We start from the raw sequence: 16412 nt of genomic DNA, 5'->3' as shown, positions 1-16412 counted from the left end.
TTTCCTATTGGCATAATTACTGCACCTTGGCAAGAAGTGGAAGTTATGTAGGCAGAAGAGCGTCTCCTGCCAACGTAGCGCTGGTGTGGACAGCGCAAAGCTTGTGTTGCGCAGGGGTAGGATGTTTTCCCACCGCTAAGTGACATAAGTTATATCGACTTAGGCTGTAGTGTAGATCTGCCCGTTAATATTGCCGCCCCTAATTGCTGAACTACAAAATATGTGACTCCCTCTGCTCTTTGTTATTGTTGAGATTGCACCAGATATTTCCGTTTGTTTTCTACTTGCCTTTTTTTCTGTTAAGAAAAGGTTTCACTTTTTTAACCTGTCAGCCATTACTCTGTATTACTCTACACTTCATTTTAAGTTGCAGTGGTTAATTGAGTTCTCTTTTCTTTCTTAAAGCTAACAGATGTCTCTCCCATTATTTTAAAAATACTTCTGTTTCTGCCACTTCAAAAGATGATTTATTACTTGAACATTTTGTGCCTTTTTTCTACCAAATATATATTTTGAACTATGAAAAATCTGTACAAACCTCTGAGGGTTTTAAGCAGCTTGCTGATGGCTTTATTAGCTGACTTCTGCTGACTCTAGAATTATTGCTATCAAACTGTGTGAAATATTTCTTAATATACCACACTTTAACTCACTCCTTTGTACAAAGGTGTATCAAAAGAGTCTTAATATAATACTAAGCACGTATCTAGTGATTTATATCTTCAGATCATTGTAAAAACATTCATGTTTACACCCTCTCTTCCCCTCCAAAATTACTATCCCCCTTTTCAGATAGGGAATCTGAGGCATAGCTAATTGGTTTGCCCAAGGCCACAGAATAAGTACCTGGCAGAGCTGGGAATATAATATAAAAGTTCCTGCATTTCATCTGCATATTTAGCCAACTAGACCTTGCTGCCTCTGATTGAGGCATTTTAAACAAATGTTCAGATCAAGATAAAATACTACAGAAAATTTTCAATATCCTGACAACAGGCATATGGACAAGAATGCATTCCTTCTTTTTCCTTTCTAAAAGTGAATTTAGTGCTCTGGGAAGGGCTTTATTGACAACAATACACTTTCTTTGCTCAGGACGGGTACAGCCTGGGCAGCAGCAGTGCAAACTTCCTTGAACTGTCTTATGAATGTACCTCCATCTTAGTCAGGAAGCAACTATCGCTAAGGGCAAGAAGATATTGTAGTTCAGCTTCTATAGCCCTGTATTCCTTAGGGTCTCTCAGGGTGTGAAATAATCTCAAATGTTGCTGGTATTTTTTCCTATTTAGCCATGCATCTACTAGGCATTGGAGAGACACCACCATTTAAGATGTGCTATTAAAGATACACTAGCTGGCAACAACTTGTAGTAAAAACAACTGTAGAGAACTATTTCAAATCAAGACTGAAGATCTCCCGTATACCATTACCATATTTCCAATTTCATAATAGAGAAATGATTGGCCTGCTTACAAAGAAACAGTGCATTTTACTGCTCAGTAGGAACAAGGCCGGATTAACTCTCTTGTGGGCCCGGGGCTATTAGATTTTGTGGGGCCCCTGTATACAAGTCTTTTTCCTAATTTAAAACAAAATGATCACAATTATGAATTGAGGCTATCAACGCTATACTAAACTTGGCTTTTAATTAACATAAAGCCATTCTGTGGTTACATTTCAGTAGAACATGTAGAATATAGTTAAGTAAATTCAAAATAGCCTACTTCTTACCTTAGAACAGCTATTATATTAGTTTCTTTCTGGGAGGGAGTTTGGGTGCAGGAGGGGGCTCCAGGCTGGGGCAGTGTGTTGGGGTGCAGGAAAGGGTGAGGGGGTGCCAGCTCTGGGAGGGAGTTTGGGTGCAGGAGGGGATTCTGACCTGGGGCAGAGGGTTGGGGTGCAGGAGGGGATGCGAAGTGTAGGCTCCAGCCGGGAGGTGCTTACCACAGGTGGCTCTCAGCCGGCAGCACAGCAGGCTGCCTGCATGCTGTGTTCCCACGACGTTCCCGGAAGCGACTGTGGCCGGCTGCTGGCACATCTCTGCGCGCCCCTGGGGGGGGGAGGAGGAAAGCGTGTCTCCGTGCATTGCCTGCGCCCGTAATCGCCACCCCGCAGCTCCCATTGCCCAGGAACCAGCCAATGGGAGCTGCGGGGACGGTTCTCCTCCTCCCCCCAGGGGCACAGAGAGACGTGCCAGCAGCTGGCTGCTTCTGGGAGCGGCATGGGAACACGGCATGCAGGCAGCCTGCCTGAGCCCTGCTGCGCCACTGGACTTTTAGTGGCCTGGAGATCGCAATCGACTGGCAGAGGCTCCAGGATCGACCTGTTGATTGTGATCGATCGGGTTGGTGACCACTGAATTGTATAAAATTATGGATTTATTTTTGTGGGCCCCCCTTAGCCCGAGGCCCTGGGCTGCAGCCCCTAAAGCCCCTGTGTTAATCCAGCCCTGAGTAGGAAACCTAGTTACAAAACTATGGTCCCAACCTGGCCTGATGGATGTATTGCAAAGGCCCAGTCTCAAAGGGGTGCTATTCAAGATTCTGTGACATATTCCTTAAAATTCCTTCTTTTGGGTGCTAAATCTTAACTCTATAGGTGGATTTCTGTCCTCTGATGTCTGTCACTCCTGTTGGTTTCAATAGAAGCATGTATAAAATATCTGAGAGCAGAATTTGTCCTGGAATTAGCAAGCCTAAGAAGCACCTGGATCGCAACAGTATCTGCTCCTCAACGATGACAAATATAACTTACTTACCTGCCTGGATTGTGGAGTCCATGTGCAAAAATTTCAGGGGGTTGATTGGTGCTGTTAAAGTGTGGGTTGCTCCGTGGTATGGAATAAGGAACATTGCACAAATCAGTATCTACGTCCAGACGTAATACAGAACCTGTAAAATCACTGAGAAAGTTGGAGGATAACATAATTGATTTTAAAAAGTATTTCAGCTGATATATTTCATCTATATAGTACTACAATGAAGCAATAAAGGGAACCACTTATTTCACTGAGCCATATGTAGATTACTTTTAAGGAACATAGGAATCATAGGGAGTGCCATCCCTGAACTGATCAATGGGTCATCTAGTTCATTATCCTGTCTCTGACAGATTATGTTTATAAGGAGGTACTTAGTGCTCCTTTATGAAACAACCTGCCAATAGGGGAAGTTTCTTCAAATCCTGACAATTGGTTTATGCCCTGAAACATGAGGGTTTACATCCCTTTTATGTTTTAACCTATCTAAGGTAACTGTGGCTGTACTCATTATATAGCTATATAATGTGTGTGTTTGTATATTTAATATGGTTTTGAATCCTGTTCTTGGATTCAAGAATATCTAGTGGCAGTGAACTCCAAAGGTGGTTTATGGCTTATGTAAAAATAAAAATCCTTTCATACTTTGAATGGAGCTTTGATAGGAAATGTTGATGTTAGTAGTGAACAAGAATTCTTTTGTCACAAGGAATAGAACAAGGCAAAAACATTTTCTCATAACGTTCATGATGGGGTGGAAAAAGGATAACTCAACTTTATATTATACTATCAAAACTTCTTTGCAAAAACATGCATCGACTAAATATTTAAATTAATTGCTTTCTGTCCTTTCCCATATACAATCCTCAATCTGTTTTAGTCTCCCATTATTGTATATATATTTAAAATAAAATGTTGGAATTATTCTTCAGTTTTGCCACTAATGATATGCTTGTTGCAAAAGCTACAGAACATCTGCTTGTCTATCAGCGGTGATGAGGCCTCTGAGTGTAGCACCTCCTGTCAGTTAATGAGGGAAGATCTCTCCATCTGGACTCATACGTTACTTATTCTAAATGACAAGCAAGTGTTATTCCAACTGGAGTTTAGCACAATGTACCAAGTAGATGGACAAAGCTATAGGGGCAGCACCCGAAATAGGATTGCTTCATTTGCTGTCTGGATGTTTTTCTGGTTGGTGCAGGGCCATGATTTACCTCAGTATGTGTCTGTAACCTTTCTTATAGTACATTTGCTTCTTTAAATTGGCCTGTTTGGAGAAAAATTATTTAGGAGAGGGAGCCTTTGTCATGTTTAAATTAGGGCTGTCAATTGCAGTTAACACATGTGATTAACTCAAAACAGATTAATGTTATTTTTTTTAATGAGTGTTAATAGCACACCTCTGGAGATGGGAGTTGGTGGCAGCTGAGCGGGGAGTGAGGCACAGGCTGTGGCAGTGAGCAGGAGGTGACCAGGGACAAGAGACTTCGTAATGAGGGCTGGCCTTAGGGATGGGTGAGGGAGGCCATTCCATGTTCAGGGCGAGCCACCCTGCTCCACTGCTGCTCCTCCCCCCCACTCCATGGAGCCATCCCTGGCCAAGCTGCTCTGGACCAGGAGCCTGCCTCCTGTTGGCTGCGCAGTCAGGGGTGCTGAGGGAGAGGTTGAGGGCTGATGTCGGGGTGTCCCCCTCCCTCCATCCATGTACCAAGTTGCTGCTGGGCTGGGGTTAGGGAAGGGGGGGGGCCTGCCTCGTGCTGCTGCTAGCTCAGGAGTGAGAGCTGCTGACTGAAAAAGTGTTCAGGCTCTTGAATGCTCTGCTTAAAGAGAGAGCACTCCCCCAACACACACACACACACTTCCTCCCCAACACACAGAGTCTCTTTTGTTTATCTTTTTACAGTGCAAATGTTTATAATAAAAATAATATAAAGTTGTAATTGTGTTGTAATTGAAATCAGCATATTTGAAAATGTAGAAAACATCCAAAATATAATAGAATAAATGGTATTCTATTAGTGTTTAACAATGCGGTTAAAACTCCAATTAATTGCGATTAATTTTTTTAATAGTTTGACAGCCCTAGTTTAAATCTAATCACAACTGCTGGTGACAGCTAATTAAATGCTTTGATAACACACAAGTATGAAAAGATTTATTTCAGCTGCAAGAATGTACTGAGAATATTTGCTTAACTCATGCTCCAAAGCCAATGATGCTTAGTAGCATGAGTAAAGTGAGCAGCGTTTGTCCCTCTGTGTTTGTGGTGACTGATCACAACACTGGGGGACTCAAATGTCTGACCCTAATTATTGTCGAAAGGCAAAGACAAATAATTAAGAAAAAGGAACCTATCTATTGGCAGGTTTTGTACCTTAAACCATCCATCTCCTCCATATCATCTAGAGTGATCATTCCATCACCAAGGAAAATATATAAGAAGCCATCAGGGCCAAACAGAAGCTGTCCTCCTAGATGTTTTCGGTGTAGCTCTGCTACTTCTAGAAACACTCTTGCTGTTCTCATATCAACCTGGTGTGGATTTTTCCTGTGGTATAAAGTTATAAAAATAGATTCATAGACTCAAAGGTCAGAAGGGACCATCATGATCATCTAGTCTGACTTCCTGCACATTGCAGGCGACAGAACCTCACCCACCTACTCCTGTAACAGACCCCTAACCTCTTGCTGAGTTACTGAAGTCCTCAAATCATGGTTTAAAGACTTTAAGTTACAGAGAATTCACCATTTACATTAGTTTAAACCTGCAATTGACCCATGCCCCATGCTGCAGAGGAAGGCGAACCTCCCTGCCCCCAACTCCCAGAGTCTCTGCCAATCTGACCCAGGGGAATATTCCTTTCTGACCCCCCAATATGAAGATCAGTTAGATCCTGAGCATGTGGGCAAGACCCATCAGCCAGATGCCTGGGATAGAATTCTCTGTGGTAACTCAGATCCCTCCCCATCTAGTGTCCCATCACAAGCCATTGGAGATACTTGCTGCTAGCAGCCACTGATTGGCTACATGCCATTCTTGATTTCCTATTTTGAACAATAAACTTAAATTTAGTCAAATGACAGAAGAGCTATTGTAACTCTATAGTAAAACATCAAACAATTTCTTAGAAATCGCTATGTCACAAAAGATATTACACAGGATAATTTGGGAACAACTAATACAAATGATAATTGAAAGTGTATTAAAAAAACAGAATGAGGCAATATACTCACTGCTGTTTCAAAACTATTGCTTGAAATTAACCCAGTGGTACTTCCTGAAAGAACCTAAATATATCCATTGTAATGTTACAATTCATTTTAAAAATAAGGAATACCAAAGAAAAAAGAGTGATGAACAGCATAAGGTTTTTGATTTTTTGACTTTTAATGGTACCTGGATACTGTGTATTCTACGACCCTAAGGATGTGGTCATGAGGTCCAATGGCCCACCGTTCTTGGTTGGTGGTATAAGACACATACAGCTTTCCATTTTTCTTATAATTGGGATGGAATGCAAGGCTTAACAGTCCTCTTTCATCTCCTCCCTGCAGTCAAATGAAAAACACAAAGTGGATAATCTTTGCCCAAACTGTTTTCTTTCTTCCCTGATTACTACACAAAAAAGATTATAAAACATTTCACTTTCAGCTACTCTTTAAGAGTTAGAACAAGACAATTGTCTTGTGTAGTTATCTATGCACAAGACTCTTATTCCACTTTTGTGGAGTGATTTGTGTATGTAATCTTTGGGAAGCCATGAAGACAAGTTTAAGTGCTGTGAAGAATTCTTTGCTGGGTTACTAGTATGCTTGTAGTTCGTAGAAGACAAATAAAAAGGTCTGTAATCAGCAGTCACTTCTAATCCAAGTATCCAAAACCTAAAACACAGTGTTGGCTGCCAACTCCCACTGTCTTGGCAATATGTTTAGAAAACAGTTAAATTGCTTGTGTAATATGTAAACCTTTGTTTTACCCTGGAGGCAGCTACATTAGTTGTCACAACTATGGTGGTCTGTTCATCATAGCTAGCATACTGTAGGTAATAAGCAGCCTCGGTCTCTCTACACAGAAACCATAGTTTTACATGTGGCCATTCAATGGAAAGGTTTTTGTTATTCTTAAAAATAAAAATAGAAAATCCCCAAACAACTTTTCTTGTTGTTATGATTACCACCAAGATTAGTACAGTTATATGTTATGCATCAAATCTATATAATATACTGTGACAATGCAAATACCAGTGTACTTAAATAGAAGGCAATTTAAGCTTCTGGCTTCTAAAAATATATGTAATTTACTACGGCTTAAATTTCATTTTGCTGTATTTAAATAAAAAGAGAGCATATAGATTTGTTTTACCCTTTTAGGTAATATACTGTCATCTGCAGAAGAGCACACAAATAAACAGAATAGTCTAATCAATGGTTCAAATTCAATTCATATGTGACTGTTTACATCATGGCTATTTGGTAGCTTAGGTCAGGATTCCTCAGACTCACGGAGCTGCTAATAAGAAATGTTTTGTGATCTTTTTCCTCCCAAGACTTTAAACCCCATTCAAATGCAGGCAAAAATTTTTGTAACCATAACCACACCTGTGATAACTGAATATAGAATTCTAAATTAAAAGGAGAGTGAAATCTTTTAAATACACTTGCAATTCAATGATAGAGTCCTGTGGCACCTTATAAACTAAGAGATGTATTGGAGCATAAACTTTCGTGGGTGAATACTCACTTCGTCAGACTCGCTTTCAGATCTGACAAAGTGAGTATTCACCCACGAAATCTTACGCTCCAATACATCTGTTGGTCTATTAGGTGCCACAGGACTCTGTCGCTTTTTACAGATCCAGACTAACACGGCTACCCCTCTGATACTTGCAATTCAGTGTTATGGATGAGCCTGTCTTGGCTGTTGGGATATGTTCAACAGGAGGCCTCATTCAGAAAATGCACAGTTAAAATTTATTTTCACTTGGGAGATGATTCCGATACTTTGTTTTTTTCACAATCACTGAAGAGAAACCTGGCTTAGAGAAACAAGGATGAAAATAGGATGAGACCTTTCATAGTTTGTACAACTAAAGCTGGATCCTTCTTTTTCAGAGGCAGCCAAAATCAGCTGAGTTTTTGGCTAGAGAAAGTCAGCTATGAGATGTTGTCAGAGGAGAAGTCTGCCACTTTGTCTTGCAGTGGCCTAGTCAGTGCTACAGAGTTATCTGCATCTTTTTCTCTTTTGTGGTTCATCAAAAACATAGTCCTGCAGCTGGGTCTGAATTTATTTTAGATGCTGATTTGAGTTCCTGAGAGTTTTTACCAGGTTACCTTGATCAAGTCTGAAACAGGAAGCTAATCTGAGTTTCTTTTTTTACAAACTAGAGGGCATACATTTCCAAGTTTTCTGATGCATGATTCTACCCTGTTGTGCGTAGACAGACACTCCCATTCTTCCTTTGGAGAGAAGAATCAGCTCATTTAGATGCTCAAAGATGGCAACTCAAATTGAAGCCTACCACCCAAGGTGAATTATTGAAGACATCAGCAAGGGGAGATTGTTGATCATTCTTCTCCTAATTTGAAGATTCTGCTTAGCATTTTATTTTATGAGAGCTATATCTCCTCAGTGTGAAAGAGGAGTTGCTGGTGAAAGATATCACAGGGCTGGTCTACACTGGGGTGGAGGATCGATCCAAGATACGCAACTTGAAGTATCTTGGATCGAATTACCTGGGGTCCACACGGCGTGGGATTGACGGCCGTGGCTCCCCCGTTGACTGCGCTACTGCCGCTCGCTCTGGTGGAGTTCCGGAGTCAACGGTGAGTGCGTTCGGGGATCGATATATCGCGTCTTAACAAGACGCGATATATCGATCCCGGATAAATCGATTGCTACCCGCCGATACGGTGGATAGTGAAGATGTACCCACCGAATAGGACAAACAGAAAATTGAATGGAGAGCTATTAATTAAGTTCACTACTTCAACAGCTTCATGAAGGATCTGGCACAGATTTCCAGGCATTTTCTTAGCAGCAAGAAATTTGTGGTTTATGAAACACTGAAGCTATGTGGTGTTTTGCATCCATGTGACCAGACTGCTATTCATACTTGTCATTGCTTTGGCACTGTTCTCACAGATGGCAATACATGGCTTTCACTGAATGTGGAAAACTTTTATTGTCTCAGATAAGCAGTCTCCTGTTTATCCTGTCCCAACTTTACAAATGAGTAAGTCGCCTTCAACAGAACCTCAAGAAACATCTCTCAAATGCCAGAACCTCTGCAGCACCAGAAACATAACTTGATTCATCAAGTTGAATTGTTAAGTATTTGCTTTTCCTGGCCTTGGAAAGCAATTGCTCTCAGATGTTCAGCCCTGCCACTAATACAGTATGAAACAGCATTATTTGATGAAACTACTGTTTCAGATTTGGTAGCTCTCTAGGTCCTGTATCTTTTGAAACCATACCTACTGTGCAGGTAAGGATACAATTTTCTGCAATGGTATGCACTTTACATTGTTGAACAGGTCGGTAGAGATACCAGATAAAATCTCTATAGGGAGTTCATGTTGACACTGCGAATCAGAATAATCCAGTCTTGCTGATTTTTTTCAAGGCTTCAAGTTTTCTCTCTCTCTCTCTCTCTCTCTCTCTCTCTCTCTCAAAAAAAAATCTGTTTTCTTTTTCATTAATGGATTTTTGGTTTCCAAACTCCACAGCAACCCCTCAGGCTTCTTACTCTTGGCAACTGGCAACCTGAGAGCATACTGCACACTTGTCAAGCCAATTGACACAATGAGAAATGTGATGGATAGTTTATTTCCACATTTTACTTTTTCTTTCTTAGTCATCATTGAAATAACTTGCCACCATCCTTTTCATGAAACAGTCTATCTTTCTGAATCACCCCTAGGCTGCAACTGATCTCCAGCGAAGTCTGGAGGACACATACAAGTTTATCTGAAGCTCAGCAGTATTTTCAGGCATTAGCCATTGACACCTTTTGTTGGCAGTCTTAGCAGGGAGTTCATGAAATATGAAACTACTATCTGATCCCTTTGAAGGTGTATCCAAAATAAGGTGAAATGTATTGGCAGAACATAACAAGAAAGCTGGCACTGCCACTTTCTGTGCAGTTCTGGAGACTGATCGACAACTCCTTTTGCTGGCAATTGGTCACTTTTCACCAGCACTACAATTGTTTTAAAAATTGTTTTTTTTCCCTGTCAATTTGAAATATTGGGCTGGCTCCTTAGCTTCAGCCAAGGAGTGCGTGGTGACCCTTGTGGGGAGTAGGTTGGATATAGCGATGCTATAAAGAGGAAAACATGAAAAAAAAAATCACGTGTCATTAAAAATCAGTAACATTTAATCTGGGACCAGACATTAAAATACCTTCATGATAAAGGCATGGTTATTGTATGATGTCACTACATGTCAAAGTATCTGGGTTCCTTATCTTAATATGTTTGGATTTCTTTTAAGTGTAACCTTAACTCAAAATTTCATGGATTTGTAATGCTTGATTTTAGATAAATTACAACATCCCTTTAATGTGTTTTATCCCTAATTTACTGATCAATATTGTCAACTAACTCCACCTTAATGTAAATTTGTCTGGAAATTAATAGTTCTCCAATATTTCGAATCACTGGGCCAGATTCTTAATTCATGTTAAACTGGGGTAACTCCACTGACTTCAGCTGTGTTGCTTCAGCAGTACTGAGAGGATTAAAAGAGCAGTAAGAAAGTATTTTTGTCTCAAGTCAGTGGCTACAACCTTGAGAACACACACAAGGAGCAGAGTTTTTGAGAAAGAATGTGTATCTAATTAACTTAGGTAAAATCAGTGAGATTTTAAGGCTGACCACTGTAACTCTTAACCCAACATGTTACCTAATCCACTTCCTGACACATGCAAAATTGGACTCTATTATATATTTTCAAGTGCTTTGTCTAGTGTAATTGTAAACAATTCCAGTAATAAAGCTACAAACGCTTACTTTGAAAAACTATTTCATAGTCCAGTTGATCTTCCGGGGGTGAAATAGTATCATGTGTTAATTTTTAATAAACTTGTGGTCTGGACTATCCCAATTTAAGTTGGCAATTAACAGCATCTTTTCACTTAAAGAAAAGGGTATGTGTGTGTGTCAAAAATATTTTTTTAAATATTTTGACTCATAGTATTAAATCACTTCTGTGGTAATTTTTTAGAATGTTTGTTTGAATATATTACTGTATGGGCTATTCTGTATAATCTCATCAGCTAGTAGCCTTTCATTTAATCTGTTTCCCATGTAATAAATTTCATTGCAAATCTGCATGACCATATGTTTAATTTTGTGGGTTTTTTGTAAAGTAACTTAAGTATGTTTTTGATAATGTGAAAGCTCTTATTTAAAAATGGCCTTTAATTTCTGCAACAATTCCCATTAGCTATCGGAGTTGTACCACTAAGTAAGGATGAGTGAAGGGTTACAGTTAAAACAAGAAAAACCCAGAGCTTCACTCATACCTTCTGCAGCTTGGGAAAATTCACCTAGGAACCTCCAATTTCCCTTGGAAATATCAACAGACCCTCTTCCTGCTTGAATCGCCTTACCTTATTGGTTCATACTATAGGCTTCAAAATCAGCATTAGATTCTCTGCCTGGTCACAACTAAATCAACATTTCATGCAAATTTTATAGACATGTGGCCCCAGCATGTGAAGGGAATTTGAATATTGCAGCAGTGGGACCCAGCAACAAGATTGTTGCATGGGCGCACACTGCCTTCCAAAGCCTTTCTTCCTTCATCATAAAGAGGAAATGAGGAGCCTTCCTGTCAAAGGTCAGGAAAGAGCGGGCAAAAGAAGGGACAGAAAAAGCCAGGAATTGGTAGGGGAAGGGGATTGGGAGATACTACACAGAGGATCAATAATCCAAAATAAAAAACTCTACCCTTTTGTCTAATCATCTGCATTCAAGGGGCCTCTGTAAGTTAAAAAATTTACCATAAGGAAAAACAATTACACCTATGGCATGGTTGTGTGTAGTATGTAGATTAGACCTACCAAACTGCTATTTCCATTCTCCTATTGCACTGCAAACACCTCCAGACACTTGGGTCTGTTTCTGCCTCTGTCATTACTGTAAATTCCATTTGCCAAGCCACTGTTGTTTTGAGGTTTTTTATTAAAAAAACTGTGTGTGTCCAATACATGTATTCATTTTTAGAGCAGTGTAAATCCAAATTAGCCAATTCTTGGATTTGGAATTCTTTTAGTCTCTGAATGAGACTTTGCTTGGTCTCACCAAATGTGATCTGTAAGGCTGCAACACTGAGTTGTTTTTCATTCACTTACAAAAGTGTCTGTCTCAGAAAAAACACTTCAGAGAAAGATGCTCAAGTCTTGAATTACACCTCTACCCCATATAACGCTGTCCTCGGGAGCCAAAAAATCTTACCGCGTTATAGGTGAAACCGCGTTATATCAAACTTGCTTTGATCCATTGGAGTGCGCAGACCCGCCCCCCCCTCCGGAGCATTGCTTTACCGCGTTATATCAGAATTCGTGCTATATCGGGTTGCATTATATCGGGGTAGAGGTGTATTAATATGGCAGGGAATATTTCTTAACCAGCTGCCTGTTTCTTCTCACCTTCTCTGGTCCAGATTATGACCCATCTAAATATGGTGGGGGGAGAGGATGCAGGGCAGCCCTCCACTCTTCTCAGAAGACCTGTACAGCTGCAAACCAGGAAAGAGTGTCCATGTTGGTAGAGCAGCCTGAGATGGTAGGTATCTGGAAGGAGCAAATGTTGTTGCCCTTCTGCATAGGGACAGCTGCTAGCTACACCTGATCAGCAGCAAGGGGCACCACTCTCTCAATGCTCTGCCCAGAACCCAAGAGGCATTGTGCTTTAGACAGGCTTGGTGCTTCCGAGCAGCGACACTCAGGCTGCGTGCATCAGCTAGAAAGAGGCGTAGCTGGGAGCCTTCAACATTTAGCTGTCACCAAGATGTTGTTATGCTTTTTCCTTGTTTATAATACAATGTATTTTGTAGGTGTCTGAAGATTTGGTTTGTTATGTTTTGCTTTATAGTTTCCTGTTGTTCCAAATAAACCCTTTTACACTTTAGTGAAGAATATTTCCATCTTTAGGGCATACTGGTATCTCTTCAGTTTCATTTAGCAACATCTTCCAACTTCAGTTATTTTTTGACCTCAGATACACATGCAAAAATCCCACTGAAGTCAGTGCGAGTTATTTGTGCATTTATATAGGGGCAGCATTTTTCCCATAGACATTAATGACCCAAATGAACCTGCCAGAAAGTGGAATTATTAGCTAAAATCCAATGTAGATAATTACAGAATGCTTCTCAAAGGTTTCCCCAGTAGTCACTCAGATACCATTGTGATGAGTGTAGTATGAATATCTAGAGAGAGGAATTCATTGGAATGCTGTAGCTTTTACTTCCTGCTATAAAGTGGGTGTATTGCTATGTGTTATTAAACAGCTACTGGGGTCCACAGCGCATGTGGTGGTTGATGTGATTCCTATCTGTAATTCTATAATTTGTAGAAAGCGTAGAATCATAGGACTGGAAGGGACCTCGAGAGGTCTAGTCCAGTCCCCTGCACTCATGGCAGGACTAAGTATTATCTAAGCAGGAGCGCCGCCAGCTTTTCTGCCGCCCTAGGCAGCGGAAGGTCCTGTCCCGAAATGCCGCCCCCCACAGGGGTGGCGGAAGGTCCCGCCGCTGAAATACCACCACGGTCGCCGCCCCCCAAATTGTACAGCCGGTCGCCTAATGGGTTGCGCCAGCCCTGTATCTAAGTATTATCTAGACCATTCCCAGAGGTTTTTGTCTAATCTGCTCTTAAAAATGTCCAATGATGGAGATTCCACAACCTCCCTAGGCAATTTATTCCAGTGCTTAACCACCCTGATAGTTAGGAAGTTTTTCCTAATGTCCAACCTAAACCTCCTGCTGCAATTTAAACCCATTGCTTCCTGTCCTATCCTCAGAGGTTAAAAAGAACAATTCTTCTCCCTCCTAGTTGTAACAACCTTTTATGTACTTGAAAACTGTTATTGTGTCCCCTTTCAGTCTTCTCTTTTCCAGACTAAACAAACCCAATTTTTTCAATCTTCCCTCATAAGTCATCAAAAAGAACAGAGGTACTTGTGGCACCTTAGAGACTAACAAATTTATTAGAGCATGAGCTTTCGTGGGCTACAACCCACTTCTTCGGATGCATATAGAGTGAAACATTGAGGAGATATATATATACACACATACAGAGAGCATGAACAGGTGGGAGTTGTCTTACCAACTCTGAGAGGCCAATTAAGTAAGAGAAAAAAAACTTTTGAAGTGATAATCAAGGTAGCCAAGTACAGACAGTTTGATAAGAAGCAAGTGTGAGAATACTTACAAGGGGAGATAGATTCAATGTTTGTAATGGCTCAGCCATTCCCAATCCCTATTTAGCCCTGAGTTGATTGTGTCTAGTTTGCATATCAATTCCAGCTCAGCAGTCTCTCGTTGGAGTCTGTTTTTGAAGTTTTTCTGTTTTAAGATAGCCACCCGCAGGTCTGTCATAGAATGGCCAGACAGGTTAAAATGTTCTCCCACTGGTTTTTGAGTATTATGATTCCTGATGTCAGATTTGTGTCCATTAATTCTTTTGCGTAGAGACTGTCCGGTTTGGCCAATGTACATGGCAGAGGGGCATTGCTGGCACATGATGGCATATATCACATTGGTAGATGTGCAGGTGAACGATGTGCAGTCTGTCCTATCTCGGGGCCTCTCCTTTTGTCCCTCCAGACCCACGAACATGATACAGTTCTGCGGTGACCTAGAATCCTACTTTCGACGTCTCCGACTCAAAGAATATTTCCAACATACCTCTGAACAGCATACTAACCCACAGAATCCCCCCTACCAGCACTACAAACAAAAGGATTCTGCGTGGACTCCTCCGGATGGTCGAAACAACAGACTGGATTTCTACATAGATTGCTTCCGTCAACGTGCAAAGGCTGAAATTGTGGAAAAGCAACATCACTTGCCCCATAACCTCAGCCATGCTGAACACAACGCCATCTACAGTCTCAGAAACAACCCTGACATCATTATCAAAAAGGCTGACAAAGGAGGTGCTGTCGTCATCATGAATAAATTGGAATATGACCAAGAGGCTGCTAGACAGCTCTCTAACACCACATTCTACAGGCCATTATCCTCTGATCCCACTGAGGATTACCTAAAGAAACTACACCATCTGCTAAAAAAACTCCCTGACAAAGCGCAGGAACAAATCTGTACAGACACATGCCTAGAACCCCGACCAGGGACATTCTATTTGCTACCCAAGATCCATAAACCTGGAAATCCTGGACGTCCCATCATCTCAGGCATTGGCACCCTAACATCAGGCTTCTCTGGTTATGTGGACTCTCTCCTCAGACCCTACGCTACCAGCACTCCTAGCTATCTTCGAGATACTACTGACTTCCTGAGGAAACTACAATCCATCGGTGATCTTCCAGAAAACACCATCCTGGCCACTATGGACGTAGAAGCCCTCTACACCAATATTCCACACACAGATGGACTACAAGCTATCAGGAACAGTATCCCCGATAATGTCACAGCTAACCTGGTGGCTGAACTCTGTGACTTTGTCCTCACCCACAACTATTTCACATTTGGGGACAATATATACCTTCAAGTCAGCGGCACTGCTATGGGTACCCGCATGGCCCCACAGTATGCCAACATTTTTATGGCTGACTTAGAACAACGCTTCCTTAGCTCTCGTCCCCTAACACCCCTACTCTACTTGCGCTGCATTGATGACATCTTCATCATCTGGACCCATGGAAAAGAAGCCCTTGAGGAATTCCACCATGATTTCAATAATTTCCATCCCACCATCAACCTCAGCCTAGATCAATCCACACAAGCGGTCCATTTCCTGGACACTACTGTGTTAATAAGCGATGGTCACATAAATACCACCCTGTACCGGAAACCTACTGACCGCTACACTTACCTACATGCCTCCAGCTTCCATCCAGGACACACCACACGATCCATTGTCTATAGCCAAGCTCTAAGATATAACCGCATTTGCTCCAATCCCTCAGATAGAGACAAGCACCTACAAGATCTCTATCAAGCATTCTTAAAACTACAATACCCACCTGCTGAAGTGAAAAAACAGATTGACAGAGCCAGACGAGTACCCAGAAGTCACCTCCTACAAGACAGGGCCAACAAAGAAAATAACAGAACACCATTAGCTGTCACCTTCAGCCCCCAACTAAAACCTCTCCAGCGCATCATCAGAGATCTACAACCTATCCTGAAAGATGATCCTTTACTCTCACAGATCTTGGGAGACAGACCTGTCCTCGCTTACAGACAACCCCCCAACCTAAAGCAAATACTCACCAGCAACCACACATCACTGAACAAAAACACTGACCCTGGAACCTATCCTTGTAACAAAGCCCGATGCCAACTCTGTCCACATATCTATTCAAGTGACACCATCATAGGGCCTAATCACATCAGCCATACCATCAGGGGCTCGTTCACCTGCACATCTACCAATGTGATATATGCCATCATGTGCCA

General features: G+C 41.4%; 1 protein-coding gene across 2 annotated transcripts in view; it reads right to left on the bottom strand.

The window, feature by feature from the left end:
* The window catches only part of HHIP (hedgehog interacting protein), a 96015-nt gene that overhangs the window by 25187 nt on the left and 54416 nt on the right, over positions 1-16412 (bottom strand). For both annotated transcript variants that reach the window (XM_024207617.2, XM_024207618.2), the window contains exons 5-7: positions 6159-6310; positions 5136-5309; positions 2759-2902 (exon numbers count right to left, since the gene is read on the bottom strand). In XM_024207617.2, the coding sequence (XP_024063385.2) occupies positions 2759-2902; positions 5136-5309; positions 6159-6310 (470 nt within the window). The remainder of the gene's footprint in view (positions 1-2758; positions 2903-5135; positions 5310-6158; positions 6311-16412) is intronic.

Source organism: Terrapene carolina, unplaced genomic scaffold (genome assembly GCF_002925995.2).
Source record: "Terrapene carolina triunguis isolate 2854851 unplaced genomic scaffold, T_m_triunguis-2.0 Scaffold66, whole genome shotgun sequence".
In the NCBI taxonomy this organism is placed as follows: domain Eukaryota; kingdom Metazoa; phylum Chordata; order Testudines; family Emydidae; genus Terrapene; species Terrapene triunguis.
Note: the sequence above shows the minus strand (reverse complement) of the source record. Positions and strands in the feature narration are given on the sequence as shown.